The sequence below is a fragment of the Gymnoscopelus braueri genome, assembly GCF_963280865.1.
Source record: "Gymnoscopelus braueri genome assembly, chromosome: 17".
Taxonomy (NCBI): Eukaryota; Metazoa; Chordata; class Actinopteri; order Myctophiformes; family Myctophidae; genus Gymnoscopelus; species Gymnoscopelus braueri.
Window position 1 is genome coordinate 18,289,578 of NC_137617.1, and position 20,188 is coordinate 18,309,765.

At 42.2% G+C, this 20,188-nt stretch overlaps 1 protein-coding gene across 1 annotated transcript; it reads right to left on the bottom strand.

Annotated features, from left to right (window-relative positions):
- Positions 1 to 270: 270 nt before the first annotated feature.
- LOC308105388 (sarcoplasmic/endoplasmic reticulum calcium ATPase 1-like) lies at positions 271 to 13,104 on the bottom strand. The gene is made up of 23 exons (XM_080456075.1): positions 12,832 to 13,104; positions 11,730 to 11,747; positions 11,134 to 11,216; positions 9,621 to 9,725; positions 8,439 to 8,577; positions 7,352 to 7,432; positions 7,055 to 7,140; positions 6,593 to 6,890; positions 6,275 to 6,441; positions 5,871 to 5,959; positions 5,629 to 5,731; positions 5,393 to 5,524; positions 5,149 to 5,265; positions 4,802 to 5,020; positions 4,580 to 4,691; positions 4,201 to 4,424; positions 3,873 to 4,093; positions 3,506 to 3,708; positions 3,315 to 3,400; positions 3,059 to 3,192; positions 2,720 to 2,837; positions 2,092 to 2,209; positions 271 to 557 (listed from the first exon to the last, which is right to left on the bottom strand). Exons 1-23 carry the CDS (start codon positions 12,947 to 12,949, stop codon positions 544 to 546), a joined length of 2,985 nt encoding a protein of 994 aa, XP_080312201.1. The 5' UTR covers positions 12,950 to 13,104; the 3' UTR covers positions 271 to 543.
- Positions 13,105 to 20,188: the final 7,084 nt, after the last annotated feature.

Consider the following 20,188-nt stretch of genomic DNA (forward strand, 5'->3'; position numbering starts at 1 on the left):
ATATCTATAAGACCAAAAGTGTTCTGAGTGTGCGGGCATGCCCATTTATGTCATGGGACTTCCAACAGTGTCGACTGACAGAGCTTATGGAGAGCACTGGCAGCTGGGAAGCATGTGCCTTTTTCTGTCCATATGAAGTCATTTTGCAACCCTACACCCCCACACTATACAGTGCTCAGTGAAGGCAGCCAGTGTTCACAAGACATGAGAAACATAGACAAGAACAAGAGTAAATGAGATGGAAAATCAAACAGACAAGCTGAGAAAATCCAAGTTTAACAAAAAATCACTTTTAATACATACTTTATTTCTTAGAATAAAATCTTAAATACTTTACTATGTAATTGGCAGGGACAAGTACCTCCATTTCAATACATCTTTCTTTACATAGAGGTTATTTTTATGTAGATTTTTTGGATGTATTTTGTATTGTTTTTTAAAGGTTTTCCGGTGTTTTGTCCTCTCTTCTTCGGGTTGGCTCTCTAGAGCTCCCTCCTCATTGGTTGTGATCTTCCTCCTTTGTCGACTCTTCTACATGTCTATTTAAACATTTGAAGCTGGAAATACAAAACCAAAAAGACACAATGAGAGTGGGAAATGATACTCTTAAAATTGTTACTATACACTAAAATATAATTAATACTGCATTCAAGTGATATTGTTTTCTTTAAATCATCCAATTATTGACTGATAAAAAAAGTACATACAACTAGGATTATGTCAGTGTAGAACAAACTATCTACACTAATATAATCTTTCTACAACTATCTACAAACTATATTGCCGAAATATACAGTCAAAAGTGCAGCTGAAGTAAACTGGCTATACCTACAATGTGACATTGAAAACCTCTAAGCCAACTGCACTTTGGACTGTAATAAAATTCAATGCAATTAAAGCGACTGCCATCCTTACATAGTGTGCAAGCAAGGCATCTAATGAGTATAAACGTGGTGACAGTCTCCTGCAGAAACCTCAGATCTCCCAAAAAATAATGAAATGTTCAGGAATTTAGTTTTCCCCTCAAACAAGGGCATCATTGGAGATACAAGGTTGCTGTGGGATACAGGCGATATGACACATGTTCATACTAGCGGTACCAGAAAGGACGTTGCTCACTGTTTACACGCTCCTACTGCAGAATACAAACAACAACACGGTTGAGGTACCTTCACTGATACGAAAACCGTGACAAGACACGGGGAGCTCAGAGCATGACAAAAAAACAAAAAGTCCCACAGAGGATGCAGCACAGTGTGTAAAACAGCCCTTTGGCTTGATTATTATTGTTTTTAAAAACAAGAATAAAGTATAAAAAAAATAATTTGTAATTCAGCTCGGCAAAAGGTGGAGGACTGAGTACCAAGTTTTGTCAACAAACGCTTTACCACACTGGACAACACAATGTATGAAGTGTAATTTATACTATGTCGCACGACAAATTATAGATTAGGCTTAGCCCTGACACGCTCGCTCCAAAAGCACACACAAAGAAATACACTAACATACACAAATATAACAAGACATGTTGCTGGAAGGCCAGCTTGTAGAATACCTTGCTTTAGTTACAGGCTAATGATGGAAAGTTGATTGTTTATTTATTCTGGAATGGAATAGAAAGGGGGTAAGTGAGTTAATGACGAGTTAATGATGAATGGAGGGTTTCAGAGTTACATGAGGAAAGAATGAGAGAACAGAAAAAAGAGATAGAGAGATAGAGAAAAAAGATAGACATCAATGAAAGTAGATAGGGAGGTAGATGGATAGAATTATTTCAATGAGAAAAGATGATAATGGATTATATTGATTGAATTAGTAATACATTCATATAATTAATTAATTGATTGATTGATAGATTAATTTCAATTACACTTAGTTAAATTATTAATGAACAATTAATAACGTATGTGGGAAATTAGATTAACATGAAAGAGTTTAGAAAGAGAATCTTGAAAAGCTGTCTGTGGAAACTCAACGGTAGCAGGAACCATCATCGGATGACACAAAGTATGCCTTTGATTTAGTGTCTGACTGTTCCTAGTCTCTTCAAGTTGAGGTATTTACAGCTATTATCAATGTGAGGATACGTACTCTCAACGTAGTTACGGGCGCAGAACTTCAGGACTTCATCAATAAGGATGACGGGGATGGAAAGCTTCAGGACGACCAGCCACTGATCAATGTTCAAGTGAGTCAGATGGAAGACCATCTAATGGAAGGGAAAGAGTGGTCAGTATTACAGTATGTCACAATAGAAATGCTAGTCAAAACCACAGAAATTCCCCCTTTAAAAAAAACTATAAATACATGTGTCTCAATTGCGAGAAAAAAAAAAGAATCATCGCATATCAAACATATCATGTGGGTATCAAGACAAGGAATGAGTTTGATGGATCTCTGTAACATCTGAGTAACATTCTCAGACAGTACATTTATGACAGTGTATATGTAGTCTACAGTATGTCTATCAAAATGTACTACATAGGGTTCCCCCCTGAATCAGCCATCAGTCAAATGAGATTCTTTAGTTTTTCTGATCATCAAGATAATTTCTTTGGAAAAAAAAAACATTATGATTGTGAATGAAACAAGAATGTCCCCAGAGCCCTTTAACCATGTTATTATTTTGGGCATGTCATAATAAGCAACATATTTCACAAATTCCGCTTAAGTGGTTAAAGTGGACTGTAGGGAGTGATGAATCCTGGTGCAGACTTACGGGCAGGGGATCCACATAGATGATCATGAAGTGAAGGGAGAAGGAGAGGGTCATGGCAGCAAGCAGCCAGAAGTTGACCCATGGGGGCATGCGGACCAGAGACTGGTTCTCAGACAAGCTGGAGAGAAGAGATGGAGGTTGAAACTGCTATCAAAGGCAACGTGATGGCTTTTACACCAATAGAAGAATCTTCCCCTAAGTCATGAATTTCAAAATTGCTAATTGAATTGCTTGGCTTGTTTTTTTGCTTTGTTTTTTAACGGCATATGTTGATGTAAAAGTAACATAAAGTTAAATGAACTCATTTTATTGTGTACTCAGAGATGAACCGTACTGTACCTGTTGAGAGCGTTGCACATCTCAATGGTGACCAGCACAGACAGGGCCATGGTCATGGGAGCTTCATTCTCAAAGATCACGCAGTCAACGCCAGTAAAGTCCTCATTGGCATCATGGCACTGCATGAAGTGGGACTGTAGCGAAAGTCAGAGAGAAAGAGAGACTTGGTCACCATGTGCTGGCATCACGCGTTATGTGCTTGAATTTCTGTGTGCTTTTAGAGAGTCACAAGTGTGTGTCTGTGAGGGATACGTACCAGCTGGTAGTAGGAGACACCGGGACCCTCAACATCATACATGAACCAATAGGCAGCACCACAAACAGTGGCAGCACCGACGTATCCTGTCAAAGGATGTCACAGTTGCTATATGTGAGTCTGTCCTTTATCATGTTCGCACTCTGATATCATTCTACTACATGAAACACCGGAAGAAGTTGACTACTTACCACCAATAGCCATGTATCTGAAGAACAACCAGCCGGAGATCAGGGGCTCCTTGGCGTGACGTGGGGGCTTGCCCATGATGTCCAGGTCGGGGGGGTTGAAGCCCAGGGCGGTGGCGGGCAGACCGTCAGTCACCAGGTTGACCCACAGCAGCTGGACGGGGATCAGAGCCTCTGGCAGACCCAGGGCAGCAGTCAGGAAGATACTGAGAGGGTGGGAGGAAGGGTGGAAGGTAAGGACACGTGGGAACAATTGCACAGTGGACAAAGCCAACATGAACAAAAAGACTGCGAAGAAAAGGGGAAAGGAGCATACAGGAAGAGGAAGAAGACACAACAAAATCAGATGACTAGATCAGTGGCCACTCACCAGACGACCTCACCAACGTTGGAGGAAATGAGGTAGCGGATGAACTGCTTCATGTTGTTGTAGATAGCTCTGCCCTCCTCAACGGCAGACACAATGGAAGAGAAGTTGTCGTCAGCCAAGACCATCTCAGAGGCAGACTTGGCAACGGCGGTGCCAGAGCCCATAGCGATACCAATCTCGGCCTTCTTCAGGGCGGGGGCATCGTTCACACCATCACCGGTCTGGATTAAGGGACAGAGGAGGCACACAGTCAGCATGGACTTCTCTAATGGTACACACCTGCAGATCATGTTAGAGAAGATGCATGTTTCTGCTGAGATCTCCTCACCATGGCAGTAATCTCATCGTAACTCTGCAGGAACTCAACAATCTTGGACTTGTGGGCTGGCTCCACACGGGCGAAGCAGCAAGCTCTCATCACAGCTGGGCCCTGCTGGTCGGCGGGCAGATCGTCAAACTCACGTCCGGTGTAGGCCTTACCCTCAACATCCTCATCCTCTTTGAAGATGCCAATACGACGGCAGATAGCGATGGCGGTTCCCTTGTTGTCACCTGGAGTAGGAAGAGTCTGCAGGTTAGCGGGTACAGCCAAACCAAACAAGAGTCACACAACTGCTTGATATTACACATTAGCCAGGCACCTCTAGCTGCATAAACATCTGGCTATAAACTGTCATTGCAAGCGGTACAGGAAGTAGTATACAAACCAGTGATCATGATGACACGGATTCCAGCGGCTCTGCACAGCTCAATGGCTGGAGTGACCTCCTTACGAGGGGGATCCAGCATACCAACGCAGCCAACAAAGGTCATGTCAGTCTGGGGGAAGAAGGGAGGAAAGGAGGTAAGTACAGGCTTATCGAGTTATATATTTAGCTACTATGCCCTTCAACGTTCAACAGCAAAGCCAGAATGTGTGTGGTTCTTACCTCATAGTCAGCAAACTTAGTGGCGTCCTCAAGGACCATATCCTCAACCTTCGGGGGGGTGTCACTGGTGGCCAGGGCCAGACAACGCAGGGTGTCACGGCCACAACCCCACTCCTTGATCACACTCAGGATTTTTTCCTTAACAGCACCGGTCAGGGGCACGCGGGTTGTGCCAACGCGGACGTAGGCGCACCTATCAATCACACCCTCGGGGGCACCCTGTTGAAGAAATGAACGGTTTTCATGTTGTTCGTTGACAGTGGATGATGACATATTCATCACCACAAAAGCACGGGTATTATGAGCAATTGTATTCTGATGGGAAGAGATGGAAAGACGGAACTGACCTTCACGAACATCTTGGCACCGCCATCACCCTTAGAGGGAAGGCAGTAAGCGGACATGGACTTCCTGTCACGGGAGAACTCCAGGGTGAACTTCTTCACCATCAGCTGCTTGATCACCTGTTGAAAGAGGTACAAGAGTTATATTAAAAACAGAGTGAAGGGAGGAGTGATTTTGAGACGGTTGGTGATGAAGAACATGAGGATGATTTTATCAACTATGTGGCAGTGGGCACAAGACACTCACTGAACAGCAGGCATTGGCCCTCTCAATCTTGTCCAAGTTCTTGACGTTGGAGTTGAACACGTTCATCTTCTCAACCAGGCAGCTCAGGGCGGTCTCAGTAGCCTCACCAACCTTCTCATAGATCTTCTTGGTCTGGTGAAATAGAGGTGATGATTAGAAAGGGTTGAAGGCTTGAGGGAGAGGCCTACAGTACCAGTGTCCTACTTCAAATTCCAGGTTCAAAACATAAATTCTACCGTATTGTAGTCGAGAGAGGAGTCATTGCACAGGGCGCAGATGGTAGCCAACTCAACAAGGCTGTCGTATGAGCTGCAGTTGGTCTTGGAACCTCCCTGGGTACTGAAATGTGGGGAATGTAACAACAAAGGAATTAATTGAAAGACAGAGGTCAAGTGTAACTGCACCTCAGTGTTGGACTTGGAAGATATAAGTCTCAGTATTGATTTTACTATACATTTGTCATGGAGATCAGACTTACACTTCGCCCTCAGGAGTGTACTTGGAGCCAGAGATGTCAAAGGCATCAAGGTCACAGTGGTCACCATCAACACTCTTGATAATGAACATCTGTGTGCAAGAATCAAAGAGATATGTTAGCTTTCAGGGTATGATAGGTATGGATCATTACATCAGTACAGGAACAAACTAATCAAAAGTATGGAGAGTATGGATGTACGGTATGTTTTGACTTTTTGCTACATATTGACAACGGTAGATACAACTTTATTTATTTCACTTCCTGTTGTTGGTCACTGTATGGTCTTAGTTTGTCTTCTTGTCTTGGTATCATCAACCACCACTTAATTTCTCCTTTTCCCTGACAGGGCGCTGCGCTCCATCTCCATTCTTGGTATAATTTTCCTTTGATCTAAAGACACCCACCTTGGTCACACACATCTGGTTGGTAGTGAGGGTGCCGGTCTTGTCGGAGCAGATGACGGAGGTGCAGCCCAGGGTCTCCACGGAGGGCAGGCTTCTGACAATGGCGTTCTTCTTGGCCATACGGCGGGTGCCCAGAGCCAGACAGGTGGTGATGACAGCGGGCAGACCTGTGACAGATTGGTGCAAACTGTGAGTGTGATAATGAACAAGCAGAGCAACAGACAATCGAGGACACAGCCGTGTTACTGTCTGAAAACGTTCTGTCCACCTCTGATGCTAACCATCATCTCATTGTTTCGTTGAAAGTATTTTGCTCACCCTCAGGGATGGCGGCCACAGCCAGGGCAACGGCGATCTTGAAGTAGTAGACGGCACCACGGATCCAGGATCCTCCATGGACGGGGTCGTTGAAGTGGCCGATGTTGATAGCCCAGACAGCGATGCAGATAAGAGTGATGACCTTGGACAGCTGCTCGCCGAACTCGTCCATCTTAGCCTGCAGAGGGGTCTTCTCCTGCTCAGTGGCGCACATCTGGTCACGGATTTTACCAATCTCAGTGGAAACACCGGTAGCCACAGCCACACCAATGGCCTTGCCTGAGGTGATGTTGGTACCCTGAGGAGGAGACATGAACAGGAAGGTGAAAAGACAATCGTGGACATGAAAAAAAGAGAATGTCGAAATAAAGTGAAATGAAGATTGGAAGAGAATTATTTTTTTATGAAGAACCACTACTATTAAATAATAAAAATATAAAATAGGAGTCACAAGACACTTACAGAGAAAAGCATGTTCTTCTTGTCCTGGTTGACAGCCCTGGGGTCGGGGACTGCATCAGTGTGCTTGATCACAGTGACAGACTCACCTGAGGGTAACAGCATCAAATTGATTAGAAACAGGGTGGGAATAGAAACTACAAAGTCATGCATGTAGAAAAACAATGTGAGGTATACCTTATGCACTACACAAACATTGCTGCAAGGAATATGTAATTCTATCACCGACAGCCTCTCACTAAAGTATCCACATTCAATCCTTCTTCCCTTCTTATAATACAGTAGACTTGTAAATCTTACCAGTAAGGATGGACTGGTCAACACGCAGGGTGGTGGACTTGATGGAAACAAGTCTGATGTCAGCGGGGACTTTGTCACCAACTGTAGACACAGACAGACACAGAGAGGTGCTCTTAATCAAGCCTAGTTCGTGTCAGTTACGAGAGTTATGTTATCCCATGATATTGAACACATTTGACACATAAAAACAGCACACAATGTATTTATGAGGGTTAATGCAGTGAGAAGGAATTTAGCTGCATTAACCTAAATCTATTATGCCTCCTTGTCATCAATGTTGCAATAGCTCCACTGTAAATTCCACATCATTTGCAAAATACCAGATGAGAATAATGTTTATCAAAGGTTTCCCTGTGTTATAAGACTGCATGAGCTAACTTCCTTTGATCCTCAAATTCCAAAGTTAAGAACAATCTCAAATGGCATATAGCAGCACCCAATCAGAATGAACCATATGGCACAGAGAGAGAGCAGAGAGAGAAAGAGCGAGAGGGAGTAGGGGGGATTGCACTGAAATGAATAGCCCATGAGCAACAGGTGTACATTGGGATTGAGGGGGGGGCGGGTGTGAGGGGGGCAGGTGCCAGTGGGAGTATTTATAACCATGATTTTGTTTTCCTTCACTCAGCATGTTTTCACAGCAGTGCTCGCCCATTCCCCCGTCCCTCCCGCCCTCTCGTTGCCTTATAAAGACAGGAAGCTCGCCTGTCAAATAACACACATCCCAATTTTCTAGGGAATTTATCAGTTGTGTGTATATTTTAAAGCGTCTGTGTTTCTTCCTCAGACTTCACTGACACTATATAGACTCCGACCGACAGCAAAACAGCATTTGACCCGTAGGAATCTTTCGCTATTAATAGGGATATCATTTGCCTGTCCTTGACAGCACAGATTGTGGAGTTGGATTACACCTCAAGAAGAATATCCCATTGCGAAAGGGAGAGAAAAGGTCTCCAGTTTCTCTCCCTCCGGCCATGTAAATAATTACGCTGTAATTACACAAATAGTGAGGTTTTGATAGGGTTTCTAAAACGGTTCCCTAATGCATGGTGATGACGTTAAAGGGAAAACACAAGCAACATACCAGACACCTCCACAATGTCTCCAGGGACAATTTGATTGGCCTTGATTATCTGCACGCTCTTTCTGTCAGCACGGTAAACCTTGCCCAGCTCAGGCTCATACTCCTTCAGAGCCTCAATGGCGTCCTCAGCGTTACGCTCCTGTGAAAAGTGCAACCATACAGTATTTAGATCAGTGGTTCTCAAACATTTTCATGTCAAGGATCCCCAAAGTGATAAGTAATAGGCCGTGGACCCCCATCTGAAAAGATTTTGAGCCAGGGACCCCATAAGAGAAGATTTGTGTAAAAGTGATATTATTATTATAATCATTCCAAATCTTTCATAATTCTTCTAGATTTTCTTTTTTTTTAATAGTAAAAAGCTCACAACGCGCCGCATCGTGATGCGGTGTGAGCTTGTAGATTGGCTTGTTGAATAGCCAAAGTATAAATGGGGCTAAAGTTGTTAAACTGACTGTGATGCTAACACATTTAGCTGGGGACCAGCTGGAGCCTCTTCAAGGACCCATGTGGGTCCCCGAACCCTACTTTGAGAACCATTGATTTAGATCACTAGATGTAAACATTTCTTAACAGACAGAACTTACATTCTTCGTATAAATACTGAGTTCACATCTAAAACTTGGAAGGATCCAATATGACCTGATACGTACAGTGATTCAGTGAATACATTTTGAATAACAGTTGCCAAAGACAGATTTATTATCAATTAAATTGTAAAGACAGTGAAGAAGGGGTGACTGAATTTGGCTAATTATCAACAGAGGATGCTGTAATCTGAAACAATTTGGCACGGACTGCAGAGCACATCATCTTTCGATGAGGAAGGGAATGTTCCCTTGCTGACTAAAGCCTGATGGCCGTGCCAAGTTCTTCGAAGGATGCATGTAGCAGGTCATTGCATACATAGCCATTGACAGCCTGCAGGCAAAACAAGACCTCATCCCAGGACAAGCAAAAAACTTTGTAAGGTCCCTTTACAATGGTCCATTACAAAAAAAAACAGCTATCAAATTTAGACAATTGTTTTCTTCCTATTTCTATGAAAAACAGATTTGCTCAATGGAGGTTGAGCAAATCTCCAAACAAAATGTCTAAACCTCACCAAGAATGAATGGTAACCCTAACCCCCCCAACGTCTGTCATCACAGCAGACAGGAGTTGCTCAACATTTTCACTAACCTGCCATACACCGACAGCGGCATTGGCGATGAGGATGAGAAGAATGACCAAGGGCTCCACGAAGGCGGTGACTGTCTCCTCACCTTCCTCAAACCAAGCCAGCACCTGGGAACAGAGAGGCAAATAGCCAGTTAGCGCCTATAGCATTTGGCATCTAAAATAGCCTACAACCTTGGACACCACAAAATGCTGAAAAGGAACACAGCGTCCAGCATGAATCATGTCTCTGTATGTAAGATATTTGTCACAGCTGTTGAAATGGTGTCAGCTTTTACAATGTGTCATCATGGGAGTTCTCCCTGGGTTATTATAATCTCATCTGGAGTGTATTTCTTTTTTTTTTTATGATTGTTGAGTTTGCCAGGTAAGAGAAGTGCATGAAAAGGTAGTAGTGCTTCCTGTTAACACTAAATAAACAATGAAGGGGCTGAAAATATTACATTTTGATTAGTTTGAGCTTAGCTGTAAAATAATAATAATAATAATAGTAGTGGTAGTACATTATTATTTTTTGTTGTTGTACAGTATGTATTTATGCATGCATTTGTGTTTGTACAGTTATGCATGGTTCTCTTGTTTTTAAATGCTCTTGTCCAGTGTCGATCTCTCATCAGCAGTTCTGATTAATGATCCTATAGCGTTACCCTATGTCATAATATGATTACATAATCTGTTTTAATTTGATCTCCATGTCCCATAACTCCTTGCTCCTATCCACTTCAATCTTATCTACCACTTTCTGTGGAAGCCGCTCGTTCCTTGCTTCAGTCCTGACCTTTCCCGAAGGATTCAGTTTCTCTCCCTGGCTTGAGTCTTTCTTAAAATAAACCCTTACCCCTCAGCCCCCCTATACTTCCCTGACCCTCATCTCTCACTTGCCCCTCAATATATTCGCCTTCTAAGGCCATAATGACAGCTGACCAACAGGGTGGAAAGTAAGGGGCAGGAATTAATACACCTCCTACTAGCCCTCTAAATGTACACCCCTCCCCACCCAAGCCAACCCGTCAAAAATACAGAGGGGTGGGGGGACTTTAGAAGGGGATAAGAAGTTGTCTTACAAAGTGACAAGATGGCAATGATCAACTACAGCAATGCCTGCATGTTAGCTGGACACGTGTGTTCTAAAAATGTGAACTGCAATATAATCTGTATCAGGATGCTACATAAGACTCAGGGGTCAAAGGGGATTATTCACTCTGAAGAGCTTGTTCTGGTATGGTATGGTATAGTTATAGCTGGCAGTAAGACATTTGTGAAAGCTGAGAAGAAGAGAAAAAAACTTTACTGACATTTGTGAAATGCAAATGTCACCACAATGACAAAGTTCCTGTCGAGGGGACTGTTACTGCATGAGATGAACACCTCTGGTGAATTGCAAGGGATTTCTTACACTTTCTGACTACTACACTACTACTACTGTAACTGTTACTTGTATCTCAAAATACCGTGACAGCAATAACCTGTAATAAAATGTACAAAATACAATATATAAAGAAAATTGAATACTCACAAAAGAGATGCAAGCAGCCAGCATCAGAATCCTGACCAGCAAGTCCTCAAACTGCTCAACGATCAGCTCCCATACGCTCTTACCTGGGTGAGAAGAAGAGAAAGGAAATAAAGATGCCATTTAGTAAATAAATGACAAAATACCAATGTGTACACCAAATATTTGAAAGGAAGAGTATATTGGGTATTTGTTTGGTGTTTGAACTTTGTCTCCGATGATGCCCAAATGAAAAAGAGTAAATTTTTACTTATTAGTCTTGAAGGAGAGAATACATTTGAATAGCTGTTGTCCGATAACAAATAGAATTGTGCTAGACTAGAGCAAGGCATTGCACAATTGCACAATACAGTGCCAGACATTTCTCAATTAAAATAGTGCATGCTTGTTTTGATCACCTCCCTAAGTAGATTTATTGGTTGTGGACAGAGGCCAATTTAGAGCAGTGATGATGACCCATCCCTTGTGCTGATCAAGGATTTGTAAAGGTGGTACCCTGAGACAATAGCCTTCACTTCTTAAAATTGAAATGATCCAATAAAAATAATTGGGTGTATGTTTTATTTGATTTTTAGTAGTGTGTGTGGATAAACACTTACCCTCCTCAGCGGGCAACTCTGGTGTTGAGAACAGAGGAAAGAAAAAAGAGAGAGAAACAGAGAAAAGGGACGGTTATTAAAAATCAATAACAAATATTTTCAATTTGTATTTGAGTTGGGTAGCACAAGATTTTGTCTGTTGAAATGTTTCTGACACCATTGAGTATAATGTCCTCCATGTACCACAATGGTACAATGGTAAAGCATGGTATATATTTTACAATTTCTTAATGTCTTGGAGTTATATAACAAGGAGCGTGTATAAAAAGCGAATGAAATGTATTTCTTAAACTCCTAGTGATTGTAAGTTACAATTTACAAGGCCTTTGATGCTCTGCCTGACAAAGCTGAACGAAGAAATCCATCTGAAGTAGCGTGCCACTTTTTAAGATACTAAACAATGAAAGGACTGATACCTTTATCTTTTCAACAAAATAAGATATTGTAATATGCTTCATGAGTATGTTCATGATGATGAGGATAAACTGCACAGTGAACACAAACAGCTCTCACAGTTTGAGAGAAGCAAAGAAAAAATAGTAATAGCTTTGGTTCTATAGCAGCACGGGTGAATAGCCTTTGGTATCTAATTACCCATACCATTATTGATTAGCATTCACATGGCAGAAACTTTAGCCAGAAGATATCTAAGGACCTCCCCCTTTTCACCCGGCCTAAAATTATCCACCTCTCCTGTTAACACCCGCCCCATATATCACCCAGGAAGCTTCTTGAGCCATCACCTGTCTCTCTCACTCGCCAGTCATCTTCTTTGCTTATCTTTAAATAGCTCTTCAAAGCCCGCAAAGTCTCTGCTTCTCAATGTCTCCACATTTCTACCAGCTGTTGCAACTCCCCTCTAAAAGCAGCCAATGCAAGACCCTCAACCCTCTCTGCTATAGTTCCTCTGAAAACACCCTACTGTATGTCATTGACTGCTGGAGTCAGGCAATGTTACACATTAGTCATCCCATCAAACATCATCCAGCTCTATACAAGAATGCAAACATTTTGGGCTTGTTACTATATCTCTGTGTAAGCCTTCGTTGAGTATGTCTCGCAGCCCATCCCTAATGCCCATCCCCGATGCCCATGCTCTTACCGTTGGGTCCATACTTGGCGAGGTTCTTCTTGAACTGGTCAATGGAGAGGCCGGTTTCTTGGTTCACCGAAAAGTATGTCAGGCATTCTGGCGCGGGGTGCATGTGTGCGTTCTCCATGATTGGAGAAACAAAGGGAGCGGGCTTCTAACCGCGTCTATCCGTGCTCTTTAACTTCTTCGCGGTTATCTGCAGCTTTTCACCTTTGGTCCACCGTTGCCAGAATTTGGGGCACCCTCCAAACACTGGAGAGACTTGACTGACAGAAAGAGCGAATTATCTCATGGATTTTCAGGGTTTTATACTCCAGAGGGGCACATGATTGGTGGACAACCCACGGACACACGCCCCCCAAATACCAGCATGGGAGACAGGGGGGTGGGAGGGGGGGGGCTGTCAGGGAGGGTGGGTCTCGAGGTGGAGCAAAAGGGAGGTGTGAGGATGGCAGTCTTGGACGGGGGGGATGGGGGGGGGACTTGTTTCTGGGGAGGAGGTGATGGGGACTAGTGGCAGAGCTGGGTGGGGTGGGGTGCGGGGCACTGGAGTGTGTGTGTATGTGTGTGCGTGTGTGTGTGGGGGGGGGGGAGTATACCATACATGTAAATGAGATCTGTTTTTGGAACATGCATGGTCAGTGGAATAAGGAGAAAGGAGAAGGTGAGAGAGTAGGACAGAAGATCGTCCAAAGGGGAAGGGGAGTGGGGGGGTCATTGAGTGACGGCTCAACTGGTTGCTGCTGAAGAGGGGGCTGAGCCAGAGCGAGAGAGAGAAACCGACAGGAAGAGCGAGAGAATGAAGGAGGGAGACGGTGGTAGAAGGTTAATTTAGTACAAGCTTTAGTGGGGTGCGGTTACACTGACCCAGCCAGGGAAACCAGTGTAGTACACAGACACACAACATGCACGAGTGCCAAGAAGCAGGACGTACGGCTCAAATGGGTTTTGGGGAGGCTTCATGCAACATTTTACCACAATCTAACTTTTTTTGTATCATCATCATCACTCTGCAGTGCACAGCACTATAATACATTATGTATTTTTCAGAAGCTTTGTTTCAGCAAAGCAATACCGATACATAGAAAAATAAGCGCCAACTAACCTAATTGAAATAAACTAAATGAAAGTATTTGAAGTCAAAGGAGGACACACTTTTATGAACAGGCTGATGACAGAAATGAGAGAATAATAAAAGAACGAAGTGAGTGTACTGTACAGCAGAGGAATGACTGCTGGCGGGGGGCCGCGGGGGCACAAGAATGCCAAGAGGGGAGCCGGCGTGTCATCCAATCTCACCACAGAGGAGAGACCCCGGCTGCAGATAGAGAGGGATCAAATTTTATTTCTTCTTTTTTTCTTTTCTTTTTTTGAGGAAGGGAAGGCAGTTGCGAGATATGGCACGCCGCAAGTAGCTGTGCGACAGATGATCCAACACCACAGACTGCCATCCAGTGATGTACAATGGCCTCTTGTGGTGGATCCGGAACATTGATTTAGTTGTTTAGACTGTGATGAACGAGATAGACACGTGATCAAGTAGAGCTAAATAAGAGCAAAGTTCAGCTCCTTTGCCAGTTTGTGATCATAATTGCCTCTTGGTGAGTTTATGCTTTAGACGCATGGAGCATTGTCTAGTCCACTCGTTAATTAATGAATAGGTATGTTTGTCAATCATTGGTTTGAATTGGCTTCAGCAAACATAGTGAAAATCACTGTCTCATAGTCCCAGGAATTGTTTTTGCCATTGTATTTGATATTCAAAAAGGCTCTGACATTTTCACTCCACTTATCGTAGAATGGTTTTAAATGAAAGGACACGTCACCCTCTGAGAGTTTAGAATGATTATGAAAGACGTTGGAGCCGTCTCAATAAGAAACTCTAGATGCTTGGCTTAAACCAAGATCTATTTCAGCTTGGCCTCTGAACTGCCATTGGACTACTGCCTTCTGACTCTGAGCCTTCATATAATGACATTGCAGTTAGCTTTGGTGTTATTTTGAGTTAAGTTGTACTATGTTGTTTGTTGGATTACACAGTATAAAATTTAGCATTAGAATAAGTATGAGAATGACCAAAATGACCATCATTTGTTGGTGACATCTTAATGTCACAAAGTTGTGACATTGGATTGTCAATGGACGGTAACGCAACATTTGTTGTATTCTTATCTCACTGGCAAGTGCAACAACAAACTAACACACACAGCTGTATTGTCAAAGCATGGTCTCTGGTGTCAATAATGATTATACAGTTGAGTTCAGCGGCACTGTGATAATGATTTAGTGTTTGTTTTAACAGCAGTAAAACAGGCAGCCCTTATCTCACAGGGGGGCTGACGTCCTCTGTGGACAGGAACTCAAGGTGCTCTGCGTAATGAATAAACAGGTGTTCCTGAAAAACCACCTGTGGTCATTGCTCACCCCTTCCAACAGAAGGACAACTGGTGGCATCTATTCTGTTAATTTACTACATAATGTGGTTTAATATGATATAAAATCTAGAAATTACATTATTGTAGATACGGAGGCGTCAATATTGCCACAAATAATGGCACAGCCATTTGATATATGCAGTGTAGCTTTGTGGGAGTGTAAGAATGTATCAATTAATGGCGACTGTAATTATTGCTTTAATTACATGTTGCATTTTCAATACTGAGGTACTGAGCTAAGCTAGTATAGCCACAAATAACCCCAGGCACGGTGCAGAAACATGCATATCTTCACCCTTGTGAATGTTCAGGTCAAGAGAAAGGTCAGAGGAGCCTAAAATAATCGATCTCTGTGTGTTTTAAGACTAATATATACATTGAGCCTATTCAATCATGTAGTCCACAGTAAATCATGTTACAAATATACCATCAGATCCATGCCAGCAACTTTTGCTGAGATGTACTGAAATGCAAGAGGCTGCAGCTCAAGCTAAGTAATATTCTAGGGTTCATGATCTATTGAGGGGTCATACATGAAGCATTTATATTGCACGTAAGTGTTATCTGACAAACTGCCAACTTAACTTTAACAGTCTTTAAAACAGTCAACCAGTTAACTAGCTATTTTAAAATGTATTCAATTACAAATTAATATCATGCATTTTTTCTTTTGACTCATGTAACTAAAAGGTGTCAAGTTAAATTTCTCTTTAAGGCCATTTTCAAATGGCAACCGCTAACATAACGCAAGTGGTGGTAGAAGGCCATTTGGCCAGATGGCATTACTGAACATGGGTAAACAAAATCTAATTTCTTGATAAGATTATCCACTGTCCATGAATTCCACCAATGATATGAGGATGGAACTATGACTCAAGTGTTCATTGTGATCCTCATGTGGAATGAATGTCCCAGTTAGAGTCAAATCAAGGTTTGACCCAGTTTTACTCAACATTGCCTGAACAACGTTCCCTTAAGGATCGGGTTGAACATCCTCCATAATATTTCTCAGCAACTTCATCAATGTTTTTTTTAATTTTAATACATAGTTATATGTTATATTTAGATATACAAGTACAGGTGCTGTCACGTCTTTAAATGGACTTAGATTAGCAAGGGCACTTCCACAGTGCATTACTTAAAAGGGAGGTTTTTCTATAGCACAGGCCCCTGAATACCTAATCAACAACTGGTGACCTGCTGACCTCACCCTGTGGTCTCTTGGTGAGAGGCATTTCAGTTCCTTAAACGTACTGTATGGTCAGTCGTACAGGGTTAGGAACCATAAGTGGTAACCAACGACTATACGTGAATGTGTGTGTGTGTTTGTATAAAGCTCTGAATTATTTGCAGCCGGAACAAGGCAACATCACAAAAGGCATGAAATAATTATTTTAAATATCTGACAGGTATAAATAGGAAATATGCATGCAAAAGAACATGAAATACAGAATAGCATTTTCCACCATTGCATTTTTTGTTTTAGCCAAAGGTGATCAGCAATTTTGCAACTGCATTCAGCACATACAAAATTTTACTAGCATTCAAGTAAATATTTGGTTTGATTTAGCGTCTCAGAAAATATGATCCCTTTGAATTCTGTTGGCACTTGAGATGGAATGAGAATCATTACAGAGTATGATTACAAGTGAGTAAGCTCACATAAGCCCAGTAGTGCCCATGGTGCCCTACTTATAGAGTAGCAAATACATATAGCAAGATATCTGTGCAGACTGTACCTTTTAACGTGGACATTTTGAAGGGGCACAGACTGTGCCCCTTCAAAATGTCCTTGTTAAAAAGGTGCTGAATCTCATGATGTGCATAAAACAGTTAGAAGAGTAAGTACTTTATTTGGCTTAGACAGATTACTAACACCTATTTCAATTCTAGCTTTGAATTAACCATTTATATACATTTTCCTCTTCTGTGCCCCCTACTCTGACCAACCTCTCTCTTTCACCCACATGGGTTCTTTGGGCCTCTCAGCTGTTGTACAGCCTGCCTGACCTCTGAGATTTGTTTTGGGGCTGTGACAGGGGTCGGCCTGTCAGTGTCTCCCTCAGGGTACAGCAGTGACATTTAACTCAATATCCCAGAAGGATAGAGTTTCTCTGTCTTCCCTCTCTGTCTATGGGTGAGGTGTCACTAGCCTGCGTGAGTGGCTATAGACTACGCCAGTGTAACCCAGGAAGTCCAGGTCTCCCTTTGCTCCTGACACCCCCCACTCTTGCGCTGCTGATCTCAGATTGGCACAATAATGTGCCACACCCTCGTGTGCCCGGGCTGAGGGGCCTCCATGCACGTACCAGCCCCCCTGCGAGGTTTCTTGAACCCTACACATGTTCCCAAAAGTGATAAGTACCGAGGAGGTGCAGCCTGTCCTGTTCCTGCTGACTTGCATGGCACAAGCACTCCAAGAGGGACAGGGTGCCAAGGCAGACCTTTGTTCCCCATTGGTGGAGCCACGGAATGCTGCCGCCTTTCTTTAGGGAAACCCTTAACAGCTTTCAACCTGTTGTCCCTATTTTTGGCATGGCATTATACTGTATATAGGTGAAAGCTTTTATAAATATAATAATAATAATAATTCTAACACTTTCAAAAACCTCAAAAACTCTTTGTGAGCCTGTAGATCGATTATATTTGCTATTCGTCATATAACGAATACAAGCCTTAAGTGATTATGGAAGGTTATTGCCCTCAATAATATGCTCTATGAACAGATTCATCTGTAGTAGAAACTACTTGGGCCGCTTTACCAAACAACCAACAGATTCTAACGTTTATGAAATGCATATAGTAGGAAGACACATTGAACAACACTAGCTTATAAAGTACTGTGTTGTGCAATGCTCGGGGAATGCAGGGGCAATGTCGTAAAAGTATAACTTTTTCCTTCCACAAGCTTTAGATTTCCTTGCAGCAACCTTGAAGCACACACCAAAGACATTATTCCAAAACCTCTAGTAATCAACAGCACTAATGAAGAATCTCTTTGTCTTCGACAGCGATGCAGTAATTAGCAGCACCCAGTAACATCTAAAGATAAAGGAGTTATAGTGTCATTATTAGCAGAGTGCTTGTTACAGCATTACCTAATAGTAATAATAGAAGTAGCAGCTGAGTCTGTGAATCCAGAATTACTCTCGAGATATAAATAGACCAGGTGACATTATGCAGCTGGGCACATAGCGGCGCAGCAGCTTTGCAGATTTTTATTTTGGAATGCTGGACCTTTAGCTCAGACCTTGTAAGTCATGCTTCCACCTCTTTGGTGGGAGAAAATAAGACAGGTGAACGGGACACTGTTTCCCAAACAGTGGGTCGGGACCCATGTTTGGGTCGCAGACACATTTTATGGGTCGCGAGTAAATATCCCCTTCTTTTCCGTTTCCTGCATTCAAATAAATAAATAATTGTTTCAAAAGATTTAAAAAAGTTTGAACAGAAAAAGTCACAACTTTTCATCAATTAAAAACAATTCCAACATTTTTCAAAAGTAGCTAATAAATAAAATCAAAAAATGTAATCATTTCTACAAATAAATTAAAAAGAAAAGGTTTAAGAAGCAGTGCAAATAGCAGATCAACAAGCTCACAAAGCGACACGTTGTGAGCTGCTATTTTCACTAGTTTAGGTCCCGGGCAAACGTCTTATTTCTTTTTTGGGTCTTGAGCTAAAAAGTTTGGGAACCACTGGTTTAGGACATGCTCGCCTCCATCATGTCAAGTACCGTAAGTAAGTAAGTACATGTGGTACAGTAGGTTGAGCATGGTGGTCTTGGTTGTTCACACCATTCCAACCACTTAGGGCCATCCTACGTACAAGCCACATGGGAGCCAATAGAAAAATGAGCCTCATAGTCATAAGGGTCAAAGGTGGACTCTGTGTTAGAAATAGTAATGTCAAAGTTTATTTTTTTGATATATTGACAACCCCAAGTTAGACCTGGCATCCCTATTTTGGGCATGTGCTGCAAACCTTTTCAAAAATGTTAAGAAATTGTCCAAAATTGCGAATTAGCAGATCTTCAAAACTCATAAAGCGGATGGGATGGCATTGGGACGCGTTGTGAGATGCAGATCGGCCAAAGTCAGAGCATGTATTCAACTTAAATTTAGACAACAGTTCCCTTCCCACAACATGGATTTGAGGGATTTTGCATTTTGATTTTGATGAAGAGTTTATTTTTCATTAGATGCACAGATCATGTCAAGCCAGTGTAACAATACTGTTGCAGGCAGAGTTGACTCTGCTAATGGTGTAATAATTATGCTATTATTACACTGTGAGACAAATTGCCCTCTTAACATTTTTGGGATTCATAAAAAAATGCTCCTGTTCATCTTAAAAGACAAAGCATTTAGACAGGCTTGTGCTCACAAGTCAAATCCCTCCTGGGCTTCTGTATTAGCAGCCAGCAGCTAAACTGAGTTCATCTACAAATTAATGACAATGAATGTGGACTTGCAACAAAGATCACTTTGTTTTAATGTGTTAGTCTCCTTTTGCTTGATCTTACAAACATCCAACAGATCTTTATACGCTGTCAGCACGAAGAGCTGTTCTTGCTGGCAAGTGACACCGTATAAATTAGGCATGCGGCTAGGATGCAGCAACAGACAGCCAAATGGTCATTCATGCAGCTAAGTGATGATGTAAATGCACATGCTACTTCCTTAAGAGGAGTGTTACAAAGTCATGGCCCGGATTACTCTTTCACCTTCAGCCTTCAGTCTAGATTACAATACACCCGGGGCCCGAAAAATCTGCTATGGTTTCAGCCTATTATAGAGTGCAAACTACTTTGGAACATGGTACTGGGAAACTACCAATTACTATTTTATTTTGTATAGTCTGCAATACTTTTTATTGCCATTTTGCAATAACTGCATGCTTAACTTCTACTGTACATATGTTATATGTAA